Below are 27,572 nucleotides of genomic sequence, written 5' to 3' on the forward strand. Positions count from 1 at the left end.
GTAAGTAATTTCCATAACTGCACGGTGTTTGATATAACCCTCATTGACAGTTACCTTACCTTAGACTTTAGATCCTCCAGAGCCAGGAATGGCACATAGGGCGTCAAAAAATTATCAATACATATACTTACCCTAACAACTTCCTTGCAACAGCCAGAATAGAGCCTCAGCTCGAAAGTTTCCAGATGCGGCTTTATCCGCGCTGTTACAAGGTAACTGACTGGTAACTGAGGGTTTGTACTTAGCAGAATTAAGAAGATACCTAGCAGTTAAATTGCTTTTGAAAATAACACACATATTATTTTTTGATTTTTTTCTTCAGTTTTGAAGTAATTTGTTGACTACGGCTACGAGACTCAAAGCTTTAAGATAACGTCAAATTGATATTTGAGAAGTCAGGTTATTAATGAGAGGAAAAGGGTAACATTTCCGAAAAGTATGTCTACAGATTATGGGTCTTGAGCAAGGGCTTATCCAAGATTTTTGTTTGGGGAAGGGGGTCAAAAAAGCTTTTAAAAATACATTGAAATTTTGTTTGAATGCATTTTGTTACGTTTTTGTGAGTCAGACAATTTTTTTTTTTTTGGGGGGGGGAGGGTTCAAACACCGTAACATCCCCCGAGATATAGTCTTGCTCTGAACGGATATTGAGCACTCAGAACCCAAATGTTCTAAATTATGCAAACAATGAGGAATAGAAATAGCAAAACTCATAAGGGTTAGAAGGTCAGATGTTAGATACTTCAAAGAGGTAAATTTTAGGTAAAACTCAGGTCAGTAGTTTGATGCAAAGGTTGGGCCCCTTGGCAGTGGTCTCAAGTCACGAAAATTTACGGTGGGGAACAATAACATTCAAAATCAAGGCGTGGGTAACTTCAATATTTTTATTTTCATGATTTCAGTGAAAATACAGAAAAAGCTTTTTTTTTTCAAAATCTATGGGAAGAGGAGGGGGTAAAAAAATTTAGGTGTGGTAACACCCTCCTAATTTACCACCAAAATAGACTAGGTAAGTATCAGGGTGACAAACATCATTAGAGCCGAAACATTCAAGCTGGGTTGGGCGCATAAAGGGTATCTGAAAAACTTGAAAGTAAAAATAATGACGAAAACAGGGGTTATAGGATTTTCGAAAACAGCTTGCTAACCCTCCCAAACAGCGGCTAATCGATATCAAAAGCCAACCAAGTGATGGTTTTTAAAAGATTTTCCTAGTCTCTGGTTTTCTAGACGTTTGAAACGATTGACTTAAAAGAAGACACAAATGATTAAAAGTAAAGTTACATTCAAATAAGAAAATTAAACTAATTTTCACAGAAAAGAATATATACACAAAAAAGTTTTCCATACGTAGGCTTGACTAGCATTTAAAAAAGTATATTTTAGTTAAAAAAAAGTAATATTGCTGAAAATGTTGATAGTTTTCAGTAAAGTGATATCAGAACTCACTCAAATTAATTTCAAACATTAACTCTTAGAGGGCGGACACTGAGTGGTAACAATTAAAATTAAAACAAAAATTGTGAACTTGTCTGTTCCCTAGTTTGTGCGAAGAAAATCGATAGCAAGTCTTCCTTACATAGGAAATATTATAACAGGTATATTTTCCTTTGAGGAAAAACATTTATTTCCTTTGAAATAAGAGAAGACAGAATCAATCGCTGTAAAGTTAAAAATAGGCCTTTATAGTGAAAGTAAGTGCCAGAATAATTCATTAGGTAGCCTCTTCATCTTTAAAGGCTGAGAGAATACAGAGAAATTTTATGCATCCTTTAGACTGTTTGTGGGGTAACTTCCCCCTTCTTTCCTCCCCCCTATTGGCAGCTCTTATCAATGCAGCTGCAAACAGTCATTACTATACACGCCTGTCCACCACATTTAATAAGCTAATATAATTGTTACATGCTGACAACCTTTTCATCTGCGCTATTTTATTGGTCTGAAAACTACCAAAAAAAAAAAAAAACGGTGGCCTCAATGTAAGAACATTTTGAGGGTGAAAAAAATATTTTCTAGAATTTAGGCGAAGTGGCAAAACTGAAAATACCAAAAAAGAGCATTTTTCCAATTACAACTACTACCAGTAACAACTGGCCGCGTTAACAAGCCACCTGAGGCAAACGCAACTTTGCACGATCCTCCTCCATCCGAATCTATTCCAAGCCTTCCTCTTTATATCCCCCAAAGAAGTTCCGAATTCACTAAATCTTTCCTGACACCCCCCCCCCTCAACAGAGGATGACTTGCTTTCTGTTGAGTCCTAGAGGGCTTGGCAGAAATTACGATCTTTGGCAATCTGTCATCTTTCATTCGCAGAACGGGTCCTACCCATCTCAACCTTTCCCTCGTTACAGCCCTAGAAAGCGGAAAACACCAAACTTTTCATACAGCTTACTGTTTGAAATACGGTCAGCCAGAAGGGTACCCAAAACAATTTGCAGACAATTTCTCTTGCAAACATCCAATAAATCGCCCTCCGTCTTTCAGAGAAAAAACAAATCAGAACCATACTCGGCCGCTTCAACTGTGAAAAAAAAACCCCGGGGCCTTGGCAATTCCACTTTGAACATCTTCATGGCATCCGCCATCTATACTAATTATACAATCCAGGTAAGTGAAGCTATGTACCTGATTAATCTCACCTCTTCACCCAACATCACCTCTTCACCTTTACTTATTCCAAGTCTTAGCGACTTAGTCTTCTTAAAATTAATTTTCAACCCTACTCTTCCACCCTGAACTCTCATAACATCCAAAAAATCACTCATTTTGCTAAAATTTTTATCTAGGACACTCAAATCATCTGCACACTCTAAGTATAGGAGACTTTTATTTTCCTACTCAATTCCTTGCTTTCTCAAAGCCCTTTTCGCATTTCTTAGGACAATATTCATGACAATAATCAATACGGGGTTAGAACGCAACGCTGCTTAACTTCTGATTTAAGCTCTTCTCTTAAAACTTAATCTGCAGGATTTCTAAGTCTAAAAAGTATCATAATATGCTCTGCTACGTCAGTTTGCGTTTCATTGAAAACTATATGGATCTTGAATGCAATAATTTTGTTTTTCAAAACATCGACGAAAAATAAATACAAAATAATGATCAAGACGACTCGAAAGAACTAATGAAACTGAACTGAACATTTGATATACAATGATATTAATTCTTGGAAACTCAGCAATTAAAATTTTTATTTATCTGCAATTTCTATTTTTATTTTTTAGTGTTCAGTAAAGCGCAAATGAAGCAACAAGCTTTAGTATTTTACGATTAGGGAAGGGGAAAAAGGGTGATAGTCAACGCCTGTTAGTAGTAATTTGATCGATTTTAAATAAGACCTGAACATTTAATCTAATTTATATTTATCTAACTAGTTTTAATATATATTTATTCACCTATATTAGTACCTGCTGTCTCTGCGTTTTTCATAATTGTTTATTTTAACTTATGTGCAATATGGGTTTCATTTATTCTTTAAGTCTAATTTTGGGTTGTTTGAGAACTATTATAGGAATTTATTTCTGAAAAACAATTTGATAGAGCTCGTTATTTTTCATGAAAATCTTCTTTTTCGAAAAGCATTTTTTAATTAATTCCTGAAAAGCCTGATACCTGGTTTAATTGAATGTTAGTTTAGAAACTTTTCATATCTAATTATCCAATTATAAATTTCTTATATTCAATTTATCAAAGGCAGGCAAATATCTGAAACAGCATTCAAATTCCGACCCATTTCATAATGGACTACCTTAAGATACTCTCCTAGGTCCTCTCCTGTTGGCAGTTATGACTAATGGTCTCGCCAGGGAATTTGCTGCCAATATCCTAACGGCCGTAGGAACCTGCCACAGAAATTTAATGAACAACCTTATAAGCATCCTCAAAGGTACTCCGCATGAAAATGCAGACTTAGAAATGAATCAACCCTCTTAATCCACGATAATGCCGATATGGTTCCTTAAATCCAATACCCGTTTTAGTAATCCCATTCTTCCTATAATTAAAGCATTCTCCTTGAAATTACTAGCCATCCCAGTTTCTTTTAATGTGAAGTGGGATATCCATATTAAAAATATCATCCACAAAACTATTGTATCAATTCTCCTCCTTAAGCTTCTTATTAAATTGTGCATCCCCCTTGCGATTCCTTAAGGATTTATACTTTCTTTAGTCTCCTCATCTTGAATATGCTTGTTCAGTTTAGTACACTCGCATTTCCGAAAAGGAGTCGGATGAAATGAATCCATCCAAAATAAGGCCCTGTGAATAATTTTCAAAAAAGGCAAAGCTCCATTCTCTAATCTTCTAAAAAGAAGTAAAGTTAGAGAAGTTTGAGTACAGATGAGCTACGTTTTCCCTTCGCTTTTCAAAAAAGGCAATATCAAACCCTTGCATGAAAAAAATTTTCCCCAAAAGACATACCCCACTCAGATTTCACCCGCCCAGGCCTGTTTCGCAACCTGTACCTATCTTGTTCCCAAATGGCTGCTTTGTCCTCATAGGGATAAAACAATTTTTTGCCATTATGTTACCCAATGATCAATAAAACCAACCAACAGTTTCCCTCTTTTTATTTTTTGCACAAGTTCCCTCCCTTTCCTTCCTTCTTTTGTTTATATTGTCTCTTACAGATCTCTTTGTAAATTAAATTAAAAAATAAAAACAAACAAGTTTTTCAAAACAATAAAAATTATTTTATTGTTTACAAAATAAATAAATGTTTTATTTGTTTTTTAATTTTTGACACGTCAAGACACTCTTTTTTTCTATTTCCTTTCTTTAATTTTATGAGTAATTATTTGTTTCGCGTTATTATGTGTTTATTATTATGTATTTGTGAATTATTTCGCTAATGTATTCTTTAGTCACTTTGCTTGCAAGTTTTGCCTAAAACAAGTTATGTTTTTAGTCCAACATTGTCTTGCCATTTATGAACTTATTGGCTATTTTGTTTTTGCTGTTGCTGTTCGTAGAAAGTTCGAATTTCATCCCTAAGGCTGTTCTCAACATATTGCAGATTTGCTATTTCGATAACCTGCATTCATTTAGTATCTTTCAATCTACACATAGTTCCCAACCCCGAGTCAAAATTTCAGATCCACTTGACCCTACCCCAAAAATCTTTGAAAGTTTTAATTCGATCCTCAAGCCCTTCCAGGGTATTGCAGATACTTTGAGAGCTGACGGGCGCGCAGGGTCTTTTAATTTACACGGTAATCGTTTACTCATGATTCACCCAAGTGCATTTGCCGCAGCCAGAGCATACCCTTAGCAAACTCTAGGAATCATGTCCAAGCGAGCAACCTCTAAAAACTCTAAGGTAATCAGACTATCAAGACCAAACATTGACACCTTTTCCACTAGAACGCGTCTATGAATTAAGGAATGGCTTACATAGTCAAGGGCTATTTTCCCATAGGCTATGGGTCATATGAATCTCAGAGTCATACATATTAGATCGCTCCCCATTTCTGAGCAAAAAAAAAATATATATCAAAACTTGACCCAATATCATTGGGGCTACGGGGGTTCGAGTGACAGAAAAGAGGGAGGTAACAGGGAGGCTGGAATAAGCTCCAACCCGAGTTTCTACAACCACTCTTTCCACATGAAGTTGCAATGGAAATTTTTGTTTCCACCTTTACTGGTCCGTCTCACAGAAAACTCCTTAGCCGAACACCTTGAGGAAATGAGTTACGAAAGAGTAGAAAGTGTGTTGGCCCTTCTTTTATCGGAGGAAGGGGGCATGTCCAGAAATTTTCTTTTAAGCATGGACAACCCCTTGGCCTAATGAATTACAAATTTCAAACTAGAGAGCTAACTTCTACTAGCCCATTTCTGATCACCAAATACCAAACCAACCAAAACTAACACAAAAAGAGAAGAAAATTTCCATCTTTTGACCTAGGCACCGATCCCTGAAAGTTCAGGAAATTTCATGCTTAGTATTAAGCAGGCCTTATACCTTTTATAAGTATAAGATACTTATAGTATAAAGCAAAATAGTTGTACCTTGAAACAGTATCAAGCAAGGCTTAAGACACTTTTCAGTATAAAATGTAACTGCAAACGATATGGGTTTGTCTTTTTTTAGGATGTCATAAGTCATAAGGTGTCAAATCGTAATATCAACTGGATTAAAAAAATTTCACATGAATTCAATTCTTCCTTCCTGTTAATGTATCAAAGAAGCTTTATTTCATTGGATCAGTTTTCTGCTTGGGTGTAATTTTGCATGGCATCATAAATACTGAAAGAACTTCTTTCCCAGCTTTTCCCCAGTCATTTATATTTTTGCTTTAATTGTGCTGTTATATAATTGAGTATTTAAATTGTGTAATTCCATAGCTATTCTCTAATTCTTTAGTTTTAAGTCACATTTTCGTTTTGTAATTCCATATTATTTTTGCTGTTTCTTGTTCCAGGCCTTTTTCCTTCGCTGTTCAGAGTCATGTGTCATCTTCTGTAATTTTTTAAAGTTGTAAATACTAAAAACCAACTCCTCCTTCCTGTGTTTATCCTTCACAGACTTGAACATGCTAATATCCTCTGGTAGGACAATTAATTTGATTTCTGGAACTATTTCATCCTACTTTAATTTTTTTTTTAGATTTGACTTGCATTCAAACTGGAGATGTCGCAAAGTTTTTTCTGAAGTATTGCATAATCCATATGTATATACATACATATATAAATGTATATATATATATATATATATATATATATATATATATATATGTATATATATATATATGTATATATATGTATATATATATATATATATATATATATATATATATATATATATATATATATATATATATATATATATATATATATGTATATATATACTTTTTTTTTACTGTTTTTAATATTCAGTAAATGACGACTTATACTTACTTACGACACGACTGCCTGTCCATTGATTATTCTTTATGGTTGATTGTGTATGGCTATGCTGTTAGACCTATGTAATTGTATGGATGAGCAGGGCTAAGGCCTCATTCAAGTACTGATCTTTTTTTATGTGTTTGTGCTGTTGTATTTGTGATTTCTTTTTTCATTATATACACATATATATATATGTATATATATATATATATATGTATATATATATATATATATATATATATATATATATATATATATATATATATATATATATATATATATATATATATTAGGGTATCGCTGAAGTGCTGCTTCTGATTTTAGCAACAGACAAACCTGAGTTATTTTCTGTTCATGGTTCACAGCCCCAACAACATTTTGGTCCCAGAAGTTAGAAGGTTATTTTTTCTAAAAAAAAAAAATAACATTTATTTTTTCTGTTTTTTCCTACGAGTTTTATACACAATACGGATCAGTTACGACAAAAGCAACAGAACTTACCAAATTGAGAGTTTCCAAATCCTTCTTGTAGGTTCTTTCAGTCATTAAAACTTCCTTGGCAATGAAATAGCTCTTATCGGATGGAAATCTCTATAAGTAAACATCTAATGAAAGGAAGCACAGCTCAATATGGTGAACAGTAAATGATACTTACACTACTTCAATACTTAAAAAAGGGATTCGATTCATATAGACTGGAAACAAAAATAGTGCTATATCATAACACCTCACAGGAATATAGATATTTATTTTATCTAGTGCACAGCTACTGGAACGGCAAATTTTGAAGTTATAAGGTTGGGGTACCCAAACCGGAATTTCTCGATTAACTCAAGCACCTCCTAGAAATTTGTCCTGTGTTGGTGGTGCAGTTGTTGCCATATTGGCGCTGTGTTACCGGTACCGGTCTCAAAGGCAGGACGGGCGGCAAAGCCCTTTAATCATCAGGTTTAATTTGTCTTAAATGCTCTCTCGGGTACCTCATTTTGTCTTAACATATGGTATGATCAATTGTGGTATAACAAGTTGTTTCTGGCGAAAAAACAAACAAAAAAAAACAGCTTCAGTTCGAGATAATAAAACTTAAAATTCTGAACTATAATGTAAACTACACTTGAACTATAATGTGAACTATAATGTAGGGCTATATTTCAGTTTTCATAGAAAAACTAAATTTACCTTGTTTCTTTTTTCTTTTAGAAATTACAGTTCTGGAAGTGTTTAAAATGCGAGTCATATTTATTTGTTTATTTTGCAGTTTATATTTTTTTTTCTCTTGTTCGTTAGTTGCCGTTTTTTTAGATGGTTTTATTTATTTAAAAAAAAAAATTCTCACTTAAAGTTTTTTCTGTTGAAAAGGGCTCTCGAACATGGAGCAAGATGTTCGAGTTTTTTATTATTTGAAGTTTAGTTATTGTTTTTTGGTGTTTTTGTTTCACTGCTTTATTTAAATTAAACCCGTTTTTCTGTCTTATTATTTTTTTTTTAAATTCAACAGCATTTAGATTACCAAAGAATAATAAATTTGCTCTAGACTTTCTTTTTGTCTTGTCAGTAGCGGATTGAATGAATTACTGATTTAATTATAATTTGTTTAGCAAATCCCTTCCCTATCTCCGTGAGTCAATGTTTTTTTTTCGTTTTTCTTTTTTTTGTTTTTTTTCTCCTTCTTACTTCTTTCTTTCGTTCTTTCTTTTCCTCTGTGCTCCCTTAGAGTTATTAAAATATAATTTTGTTTTAATTTTTTTACTATTAAAGGAGACGTAACGAGTTGCCTCTCTGTCTTCTTTGTATAAATTGATGTACAGTATTTTTGGTTAATATATTCAAGTCAAGAAATTCCAGTTCTGGAAGTGTTTAAAATGTGAATTATATTTATTTGTTTATTTTGTAGTTGTTTGCTTTTTTTTTTCTCTTGTGTGTTAGTTGCCTTTTATTAGATGGTGTCATTTTTTTATTTTTTTTTCCTTAATGTTTTTTCTGTTAAAAAAGGCTCTTGAACGTGGAGCCGAAATATTCGATTTTTCTATTATTTAAAGTTCAGTTTTTTTTATTATTTTTTTTTTCACTACTTTATTAGAGAAAGCGTTATATGTATTTTGGTTTCAGTAGAGTGCAAATTACGTTCTGGTGTTTAGAAGGCCCATAGGGCGTTTCACTAATCCAGTTTGTGGCAATTTCTAATCAATTTGAATTGGTTTTTTATTGTAGTTTCAGCGCATTTTGAGTCTCATCTATTTATTTATGGTAGCTGTACGCTTGAAAAATTATTTGACTTTATGTCTGCTCATCTTTGGTTTAATTTTGGTTTTTGTTTTTGTTTTGTTTTTTTTTTTTTTTTGCTACTCATTGGAAAAGTTCTTTCTGAATATATTAGCTTAAGACCTTAGGCGTTCCTGATACATTGCAGATATGAACTTTGGACAAAATTGGATGCAAAAAGTGTCTTTCGATTTAGCTTAACATCCCCAACACCATACCCTGTGTTTCTCCCTAGTCACTGCCCCGACGTGTCATTATGATAATCTGGATACACATAGTTTTATTTTAATTTAGTTTTACGTTCTCCTCAACGTTCACTGAAGCTTAATTCCCTATTTCATTCCTGAGATATTGCATCTGTGCCAATTTGACAACCTGGATGCACTTAGACTTCTTTTTAATTGGTTCTATCATACTAGTAGTAATAGCAGAAGTAGCACAAGTCACAAGTAGTTACTGTTAATAGTCTTTTGTAGTCGTAGTTACAGTTCCAAGTAGTTACAGCAACAGTCCCAGTCGCAAATAGTCACAGTCACCCGGTCATGTTTTCGGGATTCCAGTTGAAAGTCATTGAAGTCGCAGACATATGTAGCTGCAAACGCCAGTAGTTGTTGCAGTCGCAGTTGCATATATTAGCAATAAGAGAGTCAAGTACTTAGAGTCGCCTTTGCAAGCAGTAACAACAGCAAGCAGTCACAAGCAGACAGTTGCAAATAAACGCAGTTGAAGTCATAAATAGCAGTATTAGTTCAATAAATAGCAATCGTAGTAGTAGAGGTAGCAACACTGGTTGTAGTACCCCTAAAAGGTTCACCATAATCTCCTTAGCCCTTACTGAAATGTTGCTGATACATCGTTCTTACAGTTTGCATGTATACAACGCTTCATAACCAGTCCTAAAAGTCTCAAATTAATATCCTAAGCAGTTCCTGGGATATTACTGATACGCTCTTTTGACAATGCGCATGGAAATTATAAATTTTGATTTCGTTCAATATCCCTCTCGGCAGTCCATGAAAGTTTCACTTTAATACCCTTAGCCTGAGTAATTGTAGTACTTCAAGAATACTACTACTAGTAGAAAGCACATACTGCGTTTTTGTTAGTTCAACATTCCCCTCAACATACCTTAAAAAATTCACCTCAATACTCTTAACCTTTTGGTTAGTTCAACATTCGCTCAAAGTGTAAACTTAATGAAACATATAATGTTTTGAATGAAACATATAATGTTTCGAATGAAACTTAATGAAACTTATGAATTCGAATGAAAATGTTTTGAATGAAACTTAATGAAACATATAATGTTAAATCAAAACATATAATGTTTTGATTTAGTTCAACTTCCCCCTCAATGTTCCTAAAATTTTCCCCTCAATACCCTTAGCCTTATGAGCAGTCATAGTAGAAGGACTAGGAATAGCAGTAGTATTTTTGGAACCGTAGTAGCAGTATGTACACATTGCTTTTTGGTCAGTTAAACACCCCCTCATAATGCCCTGAAAGTTTCAACTTAATATCCTGGGCCTTTCCTTGGATTGATGATATACCCTTTTTGACAATGTGCATGCCCATAGTATGTTTTTGATTCCGTTCAGCATATCCTCAACATTCACTCCAATATTTGCCTTAGCAATTTTAGCCTTAGTAGTAGTAGTAAAAGTAGCATTAGTACTAGTATTTACAGCGGTGGTAGTAGTAGTAATAGTAGCATGCACATAGAGCTTTGCGGTTAGTTCAACACAACATGCCATGTAAACTTAGACTTTATACTTTAAGCAATTCCTAATATATGACTGATAATGTCCATTTGAGAACCTACATACATATTGCGTGTTTTGATTTAGTTCAACTTCCCCTCAACATTCCCGAGATTCTCATCTTATTTCCATTAGCCTCAGTAATAGTAGCATAAGAAGTAGTAGTAGTTAAAGTAACAGCATCGTGAACTTACTGCTTTTTGCTCATTTTAACATTCCCCTTATTATTTCCTGAAAGCTCAAACAAATACCCTACGTTGTTGCTGAGATACGCCTTTTTGACAACCTGCATGCTCTTAGTGTGTTTTAATTAGTTCAACACTCTTTAATTTTTCATGGATCCTTCACTTTGATAACCTTAGTCTTTCTTGACTCCAGGGATCAAACATGCCCCCTCCCATTCAATCCGACGAGCCACCTCAGAAGTTTCTTTGAAAACTCCTTCCATATGAAACTTCTTGGTATAAAAGAAAATCATACATACATTTCGCTCTTTATTTTGGCAGCCGAAGAACTTTTTTTTTGAGGGGGAAGAAGAAATTTCTCCGGGGAAGATTTTCCATATGCAGAATTGCATTCATTTTTCAGGCTTTTCAATTTTACGAGGGATTTGTTGGGGAGAAATTTTCAGAGGGGAGGATATTGTCCGCGAAATAGTTCAGAGGGTGGGATTTTCCACAGATGGAACTTTCCATGGGGGAGGGGGAAATTTCCGTTAAAAATTGTCAACTGAGGGGATGAGGGATGGTGGTATTTCCAGCGTTATTTAGCATCGAGCAGAAGTTAAATAAAAAAATAAGTTTTTCAAATGAAAGTAAGGAATATTTTCCAGGAGGAGGAATTACACAGAGATTTCCCAGAAGAAGTTTTTAATGAAGAGGGAATTAACAGGAGATAATTTGTTTGTAGAGAATGACGATTTTCCGTCGGATATTTCCCAAAGAGGCGGAGCGGGATTTCCCGGAACGATTTAGAATACAATCATAAAATTGAACCAAAGAGAAAAGTTTTTTATAACAGAATTCAAGGAGCAACATTAAAAATTAAAATGAACACAAATTATTCAGTATATCTATGGGGTAGGGGCTGCCCCATCCTCAATCCGCCACTTGTTAACATAAAATGTTTTAGTGCTTTAAAAAGTTTTGTTCCAATTCCAAGACCCTTGTGTTTCAGAAGTTGTTCTTGAAGAATTTTGACAACATTCCATCTTAAGCCTAAAGAGTAGGGGATTAAGTAGGGGTAGCCCCTTCAGGTACGGAATAATTTCTGTTCGCATTAAGTTCTTCTTATTTGATCTAAGTTATGATAGTACTTATGTTTTATGTTTACTAAACACAATTAAAAGAGTAAAAGCGTACCCTACGGCGAGTATCAATCTCTACTTCGTTGGGTGGTTGTCCACTAATAACCTTGCTATTTTCTATCATCAGCTGAAGCTGTTCGACAAAACCTTCACGTGCAGGGTTTTGAGAAAGACTGGGTGTCTCAGCATGACAACTATCATCTGATGACGAATGATCCGGCTCTTCAGGTAGTTCGCAAGTTCCGGACTTATTACGGAGATTCTCGTCTAAATTAACAGAATTAAAAAATAAACTTCAACAAAAACTCACGATTTAGTATACACAGGGTTCAGTACTAAAGTGAACCAAGTTACGTTTTCATGCCTTATACATGCATATCATATTCATGCCTCAGCATGGCTCCGAAAATATTACCAGTACACACACACACACACACACATATATATATATATATATATATATATATATATATATATATATATATATATATATATATATATATATATATATATATATATATATATATATATATATGTGTATCAGCTCATTTATGACTAATATTATGAGGTAATTACCAAAATGTCCACAAAAAGTGAGAAGTGAGAAGGAAAGGGAGAAAAGGAAAAAAGAGGAGATAGAGAGAGGGAGGGAGAGAACGACAGAGAGGGAAATGAAGAGAGAGAGAAAGAGAAAGAGAAAGAGAGAGAGAGAGAGAGAGAGAGAGAGAGAGAGAGAGAAAGGAGGAGGGAGGAAGAAAAGAGAGAGCAACAGAGGGAGAAATTCGGAAATGCCTGCTATAATAACATTGCGACCCATATTCTTAATAATATCCTATCATAACGTGTTGTTGTCCACCCTATTTGCGATGCAGTAGTTGAAATGTATCAGTGGATGTTTTAACGCACTGAAAATACTTTTATTTCGGTGGAAAAGCGAATCCAACTAATAAATAATTTTTAAATTATCTCATTTGCAATTAGAAAGCTGTCACAATCTTTTTAGAGACAGTTATCCCCGGTACTAGAATATAACGAATTGACAAAGATTTGTTAGTCACTTAACTTGAAGAACTATATCTCGAATGCCAATGTTCTGGTTTGGTCCAGCTGATTACTGAGGTCCCCGTAATATTCGCATTTAATGGAATTCGAATTCAATCTTAAGCAATTTTTTAACAGTATAAAAGTACTTAAAAATTAGATGGTGGGTTATAAGCAATCATTCCCAATCTAAAAAATTAAATAAAAAACAACTAGTTTCTTTTCAGCTGAAAGTAAGGAACAACACGAAGACTTAAGTTTTTTAGAGTTTTTGAAATCTTCTTATTCTAATTCAACGACCTTTGTCTTTTAGGAGTCATTCTAAAAAAAAAAAAAAAAGAAAAGGGACAATTGTCTTTAGTTGACCAAATTTATTTTTAAAATTTAATTTCTGTTTTTTTTTAATAATGAGAGGAAATCTGGCTCATCCTCCATTCAAAATTCCCACGTCCCGAGAGAGCACTTCGTGGAAAGTTCCTTCTACGTAAGACACCCCCCTACGGAAAATTTCCTCCAATCGTTCTTCAAATCATGCCAGAAGTCCTCCCCCCCCCTTTCATAAATTTTTTTCCTATAAATTGTAAAAGTGAGTCGGCGAACAGAAAAAAAGACAAATAAAAATAATTCTAATAATTGTTCTGTCAAATTCCCCCAGTTTAAAATTTCCCCTGAGAAGCTTATTTTCAGAAACTTTCCTCCTTATGAAAACCTACCCCCAGCAGAAAATCCCCTGTCCCCAAAATGTCTGAGCACTTTCCAATAACAAATAGACCTACTATGCGTAAACAATAGGCAAATTTCAGAACTAACAGCCCTTTCTCCAGGAGCAGAGGGAAGGGGGCAGAGTGGGTGGATCATGTCATCCATAAAGGCATATTTATTGGACCTTTAATCAATGCCGAACAAAATGGCTACCTCAAAATTTTGATTAGACAATTTTTGGGAAAAAGGGGCGAGGGAGGAGGGCTACCAGCCTTCAAATCATTTTGGTCACTTGAAAAGGGCACTAGAATTTAAATTTCTATTCGAACAAGCATTCTCCCGATATTCTAGGACAATTCGTTCGATATGATCACATCCGAAAAATAAAACACATTCGTGGTGTTTCTTCTGGTAAAAAAATATAAAACTCCACATTTTTGCAGATGGGAGTTTGTAACCTTTACAATAGGGGTCTCTGCTACGCTGAATCTGATAGTAAATTTTATTCATTGACTTCTATGGAGTGTTTCCCCATTTTCAAAAATCGGGCGAAATTTCAAAGGCTCGAAGCTTTTGATGATTCGCTCAAATTTGATGGTAACTCAAAGAATCTTATATATTTTTAATCAGCATAATAATCCAATTCTTTTCATGTATGTATTGATATCAAAATCTTTATTTTTAAGAGTTTCGGTTACAATTCGACCGAGTCTCTCCTTGCTCACAGTTCGTTACCACGAATTGTTTGAAAAATTCTAGGAATTCGCCAATCCTTAAAAACCATTATCTAATGACAACTATTTCAAAAACAATGGCTATATATATATATATATATATATATATATATATATATATATATATATATATATATATATATATATATATATATATATGTTTAAATGAAAATAAAAAGATATGCTTTTTTAGAGTTTGGAAAGTTTCACAACCATAACCATAACCAAGAAACAAAAAAGTATCTTAACATACAATAGGCATGCCACAACGACTTGTATATTCTTATGTGTTTTGTTAAGCAATGCCAAAATGAATTAAATGCATATAGATAATATAAACAAGCCAAAAGTAAAAATGGTTACAATCAGCATAAGATAAATACTACCAAAAAAAGCTGCAGGTTTTACGCGTTTGAGTGCAAGTGCCCGCGTTGGATTCATTTATGGGTGGAAATAAATTATATCTAAACAGAATCCATATATTACCTTTATTGATTTTTTTAGGGAAGGGGGGCAGTTTACTCAGAGATATTATTCGCTACTGCACAGACTTATTTTTCTAAGCCATTGTCACTTACATTTCGATTACTTCCATTTTTTTTATTGCGAACTTTCTATTCTAATTACTCTAGACGAAGAACCATCCATATTTGAGGAAGTTAGATGCAATGTTAAACTTTTTATTTATCATTGAGCTTATTTAAGGAATTATAAACTACACCAGAACTTCATAATTATTAAACCGAACGCAATGGTAAAGGCAAATGGTAAATGGCAAAGGGGGACTGTGTTACCAGGAACCTTACTTGTTAAAAATATCAGAACTCTATGAGAAATGATCAACAATCTTCAAAATCATGAGATAATGAGACTTGAGTCATAGATTAATTTTAAAATCCATATTAAACACTGAAAAAAGCAAACATTAATAAGCAGGTAATGAATATCAAAGAACTCATATAATTCAAAATATCTTAAAGTAATTGAATAAATGAAAAGTATAGAGGCCGACGTTTTTATTAACATTTAATGCATTTGATTCAGAAAAAAGTAAAGGAAGTGAAAGACAAAAAAAAAAAAAAAAAAAAAAAAAAAAAAAAAAAAAAAAAAAAAAAAAAAAAAAAAAAAAACTTGAATTGTTTAAAATACCAAAATAGAAAATTTTTTACGATTACATTTATAATATTTGTAAAAAAAACGTCAGTTGAATATACTTTAACTATCAATTATAATAAATTTGCTAAAAAGAAAAAAAACATGAACAAGTCCAAATACTCTTTCTACAGCTGAACAAATTTAGCAAAAAAGAAGAAAAAAAGCGTGTACGAGACAAGCTATAATATTGATGTAGCTTACCATAGTCCTACGCTTTTAAGCAGACAGAATGGCATGGTAAAAGTTAGTTATTATTTGACTTGAGAGCTATAAACACTACTTTGTTTGAAATGATCAAGATAGAGAAATATGCCATTTTAATGATAATAGCTTCGATTAGAAGCAAAAAAATAAATAAATAAATAACTTAAACAAAGACGTTGAAAGGACTGTAATTCTATAAATTGGACGAAATACAAGGCATCAAAGGAGGTGATATCGTCTCGAGTAAAACTTTAGCATTGCTTGTTTCCTGATAATAAAGTAAAATAAGCCAAATTCGACAATTAATCAACAATATAATGCAGAAAAAAACAATACCAAAAGATTGCACAATTTCAAATCGAAAATATTAGCACACACTTCAAATAATAGGTTTGGTGTCTCATTTAAACAAGTTTAACACTATACAACAAATATAGGTTACAAATTATGTAACGCGTCCCAACTTCTCAAAAAAAAAGGAAGAACTGAGAGAAACCCAAATATATAAAGGTAAGTCCCAAATTAAAAAAGTTTTAAGAAATCCACCTTGGGCACGGGGTTACAAAATGAGCTGGTTAAAATAAAAATTAATTAAAAACTAACTAAAGAATTAAAATTAATTTATAAACAAACTTAAAAAACACGATAAATAAAAAAAAATTTCAAAAAGCTACAAAATAAATAATTGAAACTGGTTAATATTCGTGAAGAATTGCGAAATATATTTATCATTACAATGAATCTGACATTGTTCTAGAAAAAACTAATAAAATAATCCAAAACTAATCCAATAATAATCCTACGTTTTTATTTAGTTTAGATATTTAAATATTATATTATAGTTTATATAATCCTATATATATATATATATATATCCTACATATCTATATATATATATATATATATATATATATATATATATATATATATATATATATATATATATGTATACATATATTATAGTTTATATAATCCTATATAAACTATATACTAATATAAAAAAAAATACAAACTAATCCAGAATTTCAAGTGTGTGTCATTCCCTGCAACTCGGAAATGATATATTAAATTTCATAGCCCTTAAGCAAATTCTACAACATCCCGACACATAATAAAGTGTAATTTAATATGTGAATACACTGACAAATATGAAGATATCCGTACACCCATACTAAAGAGTGATTGACTTGGCTCACTTTAATGCTAAACCATTCGCACGCAAGCTCAAAAGGGCATTAAACGATAGGATAAGACTACAGTCGTATTTCTTCGACGAGTTCCCGACTCGTCGTTTAATCACGAAGGAGCTATCACACTGAAGGGATTGAAACATTTAAAGTTACTACCAATGAAAAACGTAATGAAAGAAGACAAAAAACTGTAGCTTCTTTTTTAGCCAGTACATATGAGAAAATCACACTTATCCCGAAAATTTTTAATTTTCCCCTGACTCAAGATCTTTTTAATGAAAACAAAATAGAATTCTAGGTGGATCGATTTTCTTTAAACTTCATAATCCGAATAAAAATACCATAATGTTCAACAGTTCTCAAAAATATATTGATTGTCTCGTCGGCCTAGTCAAAAATTTTAGAACACCAAGGGATAGCAAAAAATTACATTTTCGCATCTAAGCTCGTACAATTTTATGCCACTTGGGATAGAAAGTAGAAAGTCAGTAAAACAGAGACGAAGACGATCAAATAGAGGACAAGAGATGGTTGTGCTTTCGAATACGCTTCTCAGTAGCTTAAATAGTAGCCTCGAGGGACATTTTTTCAACACATTAGTCTAAAACATACAGGTGTGTCTGTAAATACATGCATTACATGCTCGGTAGTAACAGCGTCTATAGGGACATGGCCGGAATTCTATTTTAGTAGGTTCTAATATTCTTTACAAACCCCTGAAGGAGCAAAAAGTTCATTTTTTATCCGTTAAAACAACTGATATCAAACCATTTTATCAAACAATATACTTTACAATCTGGATGAGTCACATTAAATTGCTCTTAAAATGTCTTAAAAATAACATATAAACTTGAAAAATTCACATTTAGACAAATTAACCTCCTCTTCAAAAAGTTAATAAAAGATAAATATAAGAATATGAACTCAAAGAGGGGCGTTGTATGCCTTTGGCTTTCAATAAAACGGAGAGCAAGAAAAACCTTTTCCTATAGTTCAGAAATTTTGAATAAGCTAATTGAAACTGTCCCGAGCACTTACCATAAAATTACACTTGGGAGCATATTTTCAAAATTCGAAAAATATAAGTGGTTCAATTTATGGAAAAGAGCAAACAACTGCTAAGATAGTTTCGAATTTTGTTGATGCGTTCCCAAAAATAGTTAAAAAAAAATATCTACCAAATTTGGCACAAAACTCTCATCGTAGCCATATTTCGCTTGTTGATTTGGCATCTTAGAACCTGTTGTACTCTTTCCAAGCTAATGCAGATTAGGTGCCTTAATCTGTATATTTAAGTCCACCTAGCACTGAGGTCTGATCAGCAGGTTTTAACCAGAATTATGACAGTTTTCAAAACTGTACATATTATTTTTATTTGAGGGAGATTCGAGTAAAGTTCGTTCATCACTCTTATTTGAATTACGAAAATTAGAGTCCTCACAATCTGGAGTAGAACATCCTTGATTAGCAACTATTTTACACGACACGGCTTCCAAACAAGGATCAAATGAACTTTCAAAAACAAACGAAGAACAATGATATTCGTCAGGATTAAGAGGCCCTAATATCTTCTCACCACAGACTGGATCATCTTCAGCTTGTCCCCAACTGCTAGAAACTTCGCTAATAGTATTTTCGTCCCCATGACTAGGCGTAGAAGCGATGTATCTCGAGTCTGAAACCTCACTTATTTTACTAAGCACGCGTGCAGGATAAACAAAACCTCCTATATCCATGCCTGAAGGCCAAAGAGATAAAGGGGGACACTCTTCTTCTGATCCATCATTCGATACAGAATCAGGGTAATCTTCATACATCAAATCATTAATACGGTCTACTATCTGGTCTTCCATGCTAGTAGTACTACTCAACGTGTCTTGTCGCGTAAGTATATTTGTGTTTCCGAAACTCGTAGTGGAAGAACTTGTTAAAGCTTCGAAATTAAACCCTATGACAGGTGAAGAACTCGTATCTCCATGTCCAGATTCACATTCTACTGATGTTTGATTAATTGTTTCGAAGTTTATTACCACTCCATTTTGAGTGCCACTTTTAATTGATTTTTTGCCAATTCCAAAATTTACAATTTCGCCAGATTCTAGAATTTGGACTTTTTTACAATCACTTTCCTCAAAAGATTGATAAGGAGACAGAACGTTGTCCGAAACAACGAGTTCAATATTTGTTTTTCTTTGTTGGATATCTTCTAAAACCGATAAAGAAGTTCTTGGTGGCTTTACTGGTTCGATATTATTTCCTTTGGTTTTAGAACGAGAGACTAAAAGCTTGTTTTCAGAATTGGGCGATCCTCTATCTAAATATTTAAGTTCATAACAAGTTTCAGATAGAAAAGCAAAAGCACCCTCGGAATTAGCTGTAGCAGGATTATTTGTATTACAATTACTACATTCTGTATATGCTCCTTCTTTATAACAACGACCATTCTGCGGATCTATGCATTCACTGCACGTTCTAGAAGAGGTTATACTTGTCAACACTTTAGATTGGTTAAAACATTCAGTACAACTACTAAAACTTTCTGAATTCAATGATGAGGACTCGCTTCTTTTTTTGGCAGCTTGTACACCAGATTTGAGCGCAGAAATAGGGTTACTTATACCAATATATGATTGTTCATTGAATAGCTCTCCAGATACATGAGCTTTTGGCCTCAAATCTTTATCTTTACTGGGATCCGGACTTATTCTGCTCGTGTTTATGCATGCCGTTTCCAAGCCATGTATTAGCAACCTGTCTTCAGAGTCTGTTGTGCATGCTCCTTCATAACAAACAATTTGGAATGACTTGTCCGAAATAAGATTAATATCTTCTTCAGTCCTTTCAAACTCCTCATTCAGCAAACTACTTTGTGACGATACAAGCTCCAAAGAAGGGAGCTCTTCTATTCCCAAAACAAGAGATCTTTGAAAATCTTCCAGATAGCTGTCACTGTTTGCAATGAGAGAGCGTTGACTCTGAGAATTTACGAGAGCCGTCTGACAATTAGTATCTATTATGCTTGACTGCAATGTTTGAACGTCTTTGTCAGATATCTCATGGGTATTAAGTGTTGTCAATCCTTTACTGTCATTCGACGACGACCTGCTTTTTTTCCAATAAATCTCTTCTGTAAGATTTATTGCACATTTATCCAGGTTAGTGCAAACCGACTTGGAATTACCAAAATCTTCATTTTTAGCTGAGTTTAGTTCTTTCTCGAAACACCCTGAATCCTTATCTGGGCAAATAGATATAAGAACAATACTTGAATCTTCAATTTCTTGAATTTCTGGATGCACACTCTCACTGACTTTCATATCATCAGTTGACACATCAGCAGTACTACTACCCTCATCAACGTCGCCATGCGCTTCTTTTGACACTAAACCCTTAACTTCAAAACAAAATATAGCGGTCGTAGACTGTGGACTTTCGGTAATGTCAGGGCTTGGCTCTGAACCTATATTTGATATGTTAGCTAGAGCATCAGGTAACAGATGGTTTCCAGAGTCAATTGACAAAATATGCTGTGACAACAATGAAATCGACATAGTATTAGTAGAGGGATCAGTAAGCCCCAGATTCACCATTTTTTCCCTTTTAGTCGACTTTTCGATTGCAGAACTAGAATCGTCAATATCCTCAACAAGGCATTCAAATTTAAAGAGGTTTGTAACAGAATCTGTGAAAGCAGCATTATCATTTAGAAGGAAAGCTCTTTCCTCTTTTGGTGTCGAAGCACCTACAGGAGGGAAATCGCAAAACGGTACAAGGCAATCTGTTTCAAAAGTATTTAACGTGGAATCGGAATTAAGAAATGAGGCTTCAGTAGGAGCTCGATTCACTGAAGTTCGGGTAATTGAAAGATCAATATTATTATTTCCATTTATCAAAGGAAAAATATTCAGTTGCGGGGCTATTACAACATCGCTGTCATAAAGATTCTCTCCGAGATTTGTCAAACAAACGTCACCTCCTGCGGGAAATAGGAATATATCAGCACTGCAAGTTCTGTAGAGCGACCGATGCGATTTATTTACATCCAAATGCGTACTTTCTAAACTTAGCGTCATAGCTTCCTTTGAAAGCTTGTTACAACCGATTTTACCAAAAGTTGGAGAACGCAAAAATGCTCCATAATCAGGTGGAACTGTACAAGAATCAATGCTGTACGCACGATGCACAAGCACCTGGGCCACATACTCACTACCGGGAATGTCAAGACTTGAAGCAGTTATAGGTCCTTTTGTAATTGGAAATTCATTTGGAGTAGCAATTAAGGGTACTTTCAAGTCAGGCACGTCTACAAATGTGCACGATTGATTTACAAGACAACCCAAATATTTTTCACAAAAACTTGTTTCTTTTATTGTTGAGGATTTATCACTACAAGGAATTTGAATTGATGACTCTTCGGTTGGGCTATTATTTATTTCAAAGGAGGAGTTCACTAGAGATGATCCATTCTGCTGTTTTTCTTCAGTATTCACAACTATTTTACTTTTGGATCTGAAAGGCTGTTTCAATACCTTTGTTGATGACTGATCAGTGTCATCATCGACCCATTGATCTTCACTCTCATCTTCGCCGCTGAAAATAACAAAATCATTTACCTGGTAGTGACCGCTATTTGGCAGCGGATGTATTCCTTCCGACACCATTGTTCTAGTTGTCATTACAATCACTTTCCTTTTCGTCTCTACATCTTGCCTATTACTATTTAATTCTATCTGGGACGTATTAATACAATTTTCTTCATGTAAGCTATTGCATGAAAGGAAAACAGATGAGCTTTCTTGTGGTATATCTATAGCTTTCAATTTGGGAATGTCTGCCAAGGATTTAGCGAATTGCAGTTCAGTGTCTGGAACAGCAAGAAACAAATTTTCGGCTGCAACTAACGAAGCTCTTCGAAAATTATCTTTGCCTTTTTCTGGAACGTTACAGTCCACATTAGAGACAAACTTGGTTCTAACTGGACTAAAAACCGAATCATTTTCGACATTATCAATTAGAGGTAGCTCACACGGAGGCAAATTTGTACAAGTAAAATCAAGCGACTTAGGTCGGTTAGACTTTAGTCTCTTGTCAACACCATCGTAAAGAATCAGTGAAGATGAAGACTGTGTGCGGGTCATTAATCTTGAAGAGCGATCAATAGTCTCTACTCCTGCTTTGACTTCAGAAGTATTAAATGGATCAGGTATAGCGATACATTCGTTAGACTCATTTAACTCATTGTAATCCTCAGATGTGCATCCGAGATGACTATCTGGTCTTTCATCTGTGAGCTTTGGTAAAATAAAAAAAGCCGGTGCAATATTACATGTAGGGCTGTAAAATGATTCACACGATTCACTTTCAATGAACAAATCATGAGACACTTGTTTATGGGGCTTGTCCTCTTCAAGTAATTCATAAGACTCTTGAGACAAATTTTCATCGGTGTAGTCATTTGAGCCTGACCTCAAACATTTTGTAAGAGTACATGCCAAACTAGAAGAAGCAGGCGTACATATATTTTCCCTTGCAAAATCATGAATAAACTGTAAAGAAATAGTGCTGTTACTTATGTTGTAAAATTCTTCATATTCACAATCGTACTTTGACAAAGTACTGTTACTATAATATAGACTTTCCTGACCTGAGTGATTATAGATGTTATGATTCTCCTTCAGATCTGCTTCTTTTGAATGATGAATAAGGGCATGATGTGGAGATTGATTTACTTCAAAGACAGGTGGAGCGTTATCCAAGTTAGGAATGTGGCCAAGAGACATAGAAGCAAGGCTACCTAAAAAAACAACAGAAATTAAAATTCAATCTAGATAACAAAAGGCACAGGGAGGCGTGGAACAAGCTCTGAAAATATATCATCATGCTCCTCAGGATCCTTTGGTGGGTTTTCACCAATAGGAATCATTTTCAGAGCCAAAGGAACAGGAGAAATAGGTAAGGCTCGGATGAAAAAGTTTCAGTACCTCAAGCTAAGGGAAAGGCAGATTGTTGTTTTTTGTTGTTGTTTAAATAGCAGTTGAATTAGTATTTATAGAGAAAAGTTGAATCGTAAATTTAGTACGAGGTATAACAATAACTTTCTTTAATGTTTTGCAGTTTTTGGATATATTATGTACATATTTTATGGAAAAGAAAGTTTTAATGATGGAAAAGCTTTTTCTTGTTCTGTTATTTTTTATTGAATAATGATAATTAGTTTTGCTTTAATTATTATTTTTCATTATTCTCCTTTTTGAGAATAAAGAGATTTTTCTAACATTTCTTTTTTATGGGCGACATGATGGGCCAGCGTTTGGACAATATTTGTAACGGTAAGAAAGGCCACCGTAAGAAGAGTTTCCATTAGTGGGAGGACAACTTTAATCACGGAAAAGCCAATTTTTTTGTGATTTTTTTTTGTAGTAGATGGTGCTTTGAAGTGTGTTCAGTTCAGTTACACCTAAGATTTAAAGCAAGTTTTTTGTTAAAAGTTGTCGTCGCTGAGAGGAGTAGAGGTGAGAAAAAAAAAAGAAAAAAAAAGAGAAAGCCATATTTAATCCAAGTACATTAGTCTTGGCTAAAATGAAGCCATATTATTCTATTATTATTACTATATATTTTATTATTATCGTATTATTTTTTATAGATACTTTTTATGCTTAGATATATCCTCAAAAATCTAGTCCCGCGAAAAGCCTTAAAACCTTATTTGCTCCCTGCTATGAAGTTAGGATAAAATCTAAACATATTCAATTGTGTCTAGACTACCTTATATAACTGAGTCTGATTCTGGCAAAAAATTAGTTTTTACCAAATGTTCCAATTTCTTCCCAAATAGATTATTGAAATGTCTTTATTTCAACTAGAAAAACAAATAGTCTCAAAACAGAAAAACAACCAGAGATACTGGTTCTAGATTCTTTACGCTTTCAATTACACATGTTCGGTCAGAATATTTAATACTATGTCAAACTGAACATCGAAATTCTTTTTCAGTGGGCGCTAAACACTAAAAAACGTAACACCCTCTTGGGTGGCCTTTTCTGAACATTTTTAAAGTATTTTTCCTCTTTACTGTGGTCCATAGAATTTGATCGTTTCCATAATCTTTTATGGACTTAAAAAAGGTGTTTTAACAGAAAAAGAGATTCTTTTTTGTGGGTGCTTAACATTGACAAGGGCATTACCATCTTGGGTGCCTTTTCTGAGCATTTTTTAAAAAGTATTTTTGCTCTTTCAATAAACATTTCTGGGTTCCATAATTCTTTCATGGACTTTATAAAAGGAGGTATTCAAACACAAAAGAGATCCTTTTTTGTGGTATTTAACATTGTCAAGGGCACCACCATCTTGGGTCACCTTTTCTGAGCATTCTAAGTATTTTTGTTCTTTACAATAACTTTCTATGAGGCCATAGATACAATTTTTTTTTACCTGTCATTTCGTTTATTATGGGCTAAGTTTAGTCATTTACTATTACTTTTTATAATGTTTGTTATGACAGATAATAAAAGAGAAGAGAAAGTTAATTGCTCCGCAGTTGTATGGAATAATTTTTCAAGCATTATTGTCGCGTCTTAAACACCACAAACTGAATAATGCATTTATATTAAAAGTTGCCACAGCAAAGTGACTAAAGGACTCTCCTTCAATGCTGAAGCTGAACGATTCGAGTTCAGAGCACTCCATGGTAACAAAGTGTCGTTATCCATTGTCTCATATGAACTTTATAACTGTTGCTATGATTACTGACTGTAAGAAAAAACCTATGGTTTTTTCTTATTTGCAATAGTAAGAGACAGACTTCAGAGACACACCTGCAATAGTAAGAGACAAACCTCAATCATCAGGCAGCTAAGCGACTCCACTATATACTGTTGTTTGTTCTTTTTCAGATCGATCCTTTGTGTAGTGCAACTCGGATATTTTCCATTGCATCTGTAAATTGTTTTACAGGGTGCTAGTCCATAACTTAGAAGCTTTCATTAAACATACAACATTTCTTTCGGATATTACAATAAAGTTTTGAAAAGAGCATTTTTAGCCGACTTTTCAACAACATCAGCTGTTTCAAGGAAAATTTTAATGTGTGATTTTGAATATTTTCTATAATCCATTACCCAAAATGATTCTCAATTTACGAAGATCAGCCTGCATTTTTGCCATCTCTTTGGACTCCTGGATATACTTTTTAAGTTTATCTTTATGGGTTATTTGGTGCAGCCTAGGATAGGTTTTAATTTTTTTTTTTAGTATTCGTCACCAACGTATTATAGCAGTATTTACCCATTATTCTAATGCTAACTTTTTTTTATGTTTTTTTTTTTCAAAGATGATCATCATTATAATAACGCTCCTTGATATTTTGTTTGGCTCCCTCAATTATTGCTTCTATATAAAAAATAATTTTTTTTTTAAATGATTTTTCTTAATCACGAAAAGTTTTTAAATACATCTGTTTTCTTTAAAATGAGCCATTAAACCGCTGTCTATAATTTTCCGGTGCCCCGCTAGCTGCAGAAAAAAAAAGAAAAGAAAAAGATACCGTCGATGCAGAATATCGTAGTCCAAGCTATCCTATTTTTTCAAACCAACGCATTTTTCTCGTTATTCAAGACAATGAGCTGTAAGTTTTCTAAATAAGGGTTTCAGACAAGGCAATTTTAATAATGAAGTTTGTATTTCGATCTGACTCAATTTTTAGGAGTTATGGGCGATTTTATTTCATCATTTGGGATGTGATCGTCTCTTACAAGGTTGCTAGCTACCACTACAACCTGGATATACAAAATTTTTACAAGGGCATCATCATCTTAGATGGCCTTTTTGAGCATTTTTAGTGTCTTTGCTCTTTACTGTAAAAAGCAAAATTTATCATGTTCCATTGTCTTTCAAGGACTTTAAAAAGAGGATTTTTTTTAAGGAAAGCAAAATCGTTAGAACTTAAAAACAAGCAGAGATTATTTGTGTGTGTGTGTAACGGGGCTGCTACACGACCCCAAATGTAATCTATATAACAAAACTTTATCAGGTAAGTACAAATGACGATTGGAAAATCAAAATTTATATTTACCAGCTGTCTCATTTATAACTGGAACAAGAGGTTGGAGTGAATTACTGTTTCCAAGGGTATTGGAACTGGTACACTGAGGACTAGTATGCCTAAATGACTGGGACCTGAAATAATGAACTTTTGCAACGAAAAATTATTTCCAACAGTTCTCATACCACAAACTAATATATGAACTAAAAGCCAATAAAATTGTCTAGACTAAAAAGATCAGAGAGAGAGAGAGAGAGAGAGAGAGAGAGGAGAGAGAGAGAGAGAGGAGAGAGAGAGAGAGAGAGAGAGAGGAGAGAGAGAGAGAGAGAGAGAGAGAGAGAGAGAGAGAGAGAGAGAGAGAGAGAGAGAGAGAGAGAGAGAGAGAGAGAGAGAGAGAGAGAGAGAGAGGAGAGAGAGAGAGAGAGAGAGAGAGAGAGAGAGGAGAGAGAGAGAGAGAGAGAGAGAGAGAGAGAGAGAGAGAGAGAGAGAGAGAGAGAGAGAGAGAGAGAGAGAGAGAGAGAGAGAGAGAATGATAATGAAATATCATTAGAAGCTCCATCAGAGTTACTGAAAAAAAAAAAAAAAAAAAAAAAACACTTATTTATTGATTCACAACTACTGTTATAAAATCTATACCACTATAGTGAAAAAGATAGTTGACAACTATTAAAATGTTTTAAATCGACAGATAACATTATTTTCAACGGCTAGTTACATTTCTATCTTATATTAAGAGGCAGCTAAAAAGTTGTAATCCTTTATTTCGTATCAAACAGAAACACAGAGACTGAGAGGGAAAAAAATTCGTTGGAAATCCCATTAGATTAAAAAAAATCTTTTATTGATTCAAACTTATGGTATATAATCTATCTCGCTAGAGGAAGATTGCTAAAACCATTGAAATGGTAAAAACCGGCAGGCAAAACTTATTTTATACTGACTATACAACTTCGTGCTGAAGGTATGTCCAAAGCTACCTAGGATCTACTACAATGATCTGAAAAAGTTCTAGAAACTTTGATGTTGGATAAGATGTTGTCAATAAGAAAATTTTGACGTTAAGGAGATAAGATATAATGGTAGAGAGTTGACAGTTTAATCAATTAAAGAAGTTTAATGAATTAGATTAGTAAATTGCATGCACTGAAATCAATTACTAAAGTATTTCTTTTAACACCCAGCTGAAATCAAACTAGATCTTGCTATCTTTCCAAACTCCTTATCGCTTATTTTCAACCAATCTATTCTCAAGTTAAGCTTAGTGTTTGAGAAGGGACTGTTGAG

At 33.7% G+C, this 27,572-nt stretch overlaps 1 protein-coding gene across 2 annotated transcripts in view; it reads right to left on the bottom strand.

The window, feature by feature from the left end:
* Nucleotides 1-27,572, bottom strand: part of LOC136033184 (FERM, ARHGEF and pleckstrin domain-containing protein 2-like) — a 158,226-nt gene that overhangs the window by 56,386 nt on the left and 74,268 nt on the right. For both annotated transcript variants that reach the window (XM_065713892.1, XM_065713897.1), the window contains exons 10-13: nucleotides 26,319-26,422; nucleotides 22,893-23,042; nucleotides 12,278-12,489; nucleotides 7,396-7,485 (exon numbers count right to left, since the gene is read on the bottom strand). In XM_065713892.1, coding sequence (XP_065569964.1) covers nucleotides 7,396-7,485; nucleotides 12,278-12,489; nucleotides 22,893-23,042; nucleotides 26,319-26,422 — 556 coding nt within the window. The remainder of the gene's footprint in view (nucleotides 1-7,395; nucleotides 7,486-12,277; nucleotides 12,490-22,892; nucleotides 23,043-26,318; nucleotides 26,423-27,572) is intronic.

The sequence above is a fragment of the Artemia franciscana genome, chromosome 1 (genome assembly GCF_032884065.1).
Source record: "Artemia franciscana chromosome 1, ASM3288406v1, whole genome shotgun sequence".
NCBI classification, from domain to species: Eukaryota; Metazoa; Arthropoda; class Branchiopoda; order Anostraca; family Artemiidae; genus Artemia; species Artemia franciscana.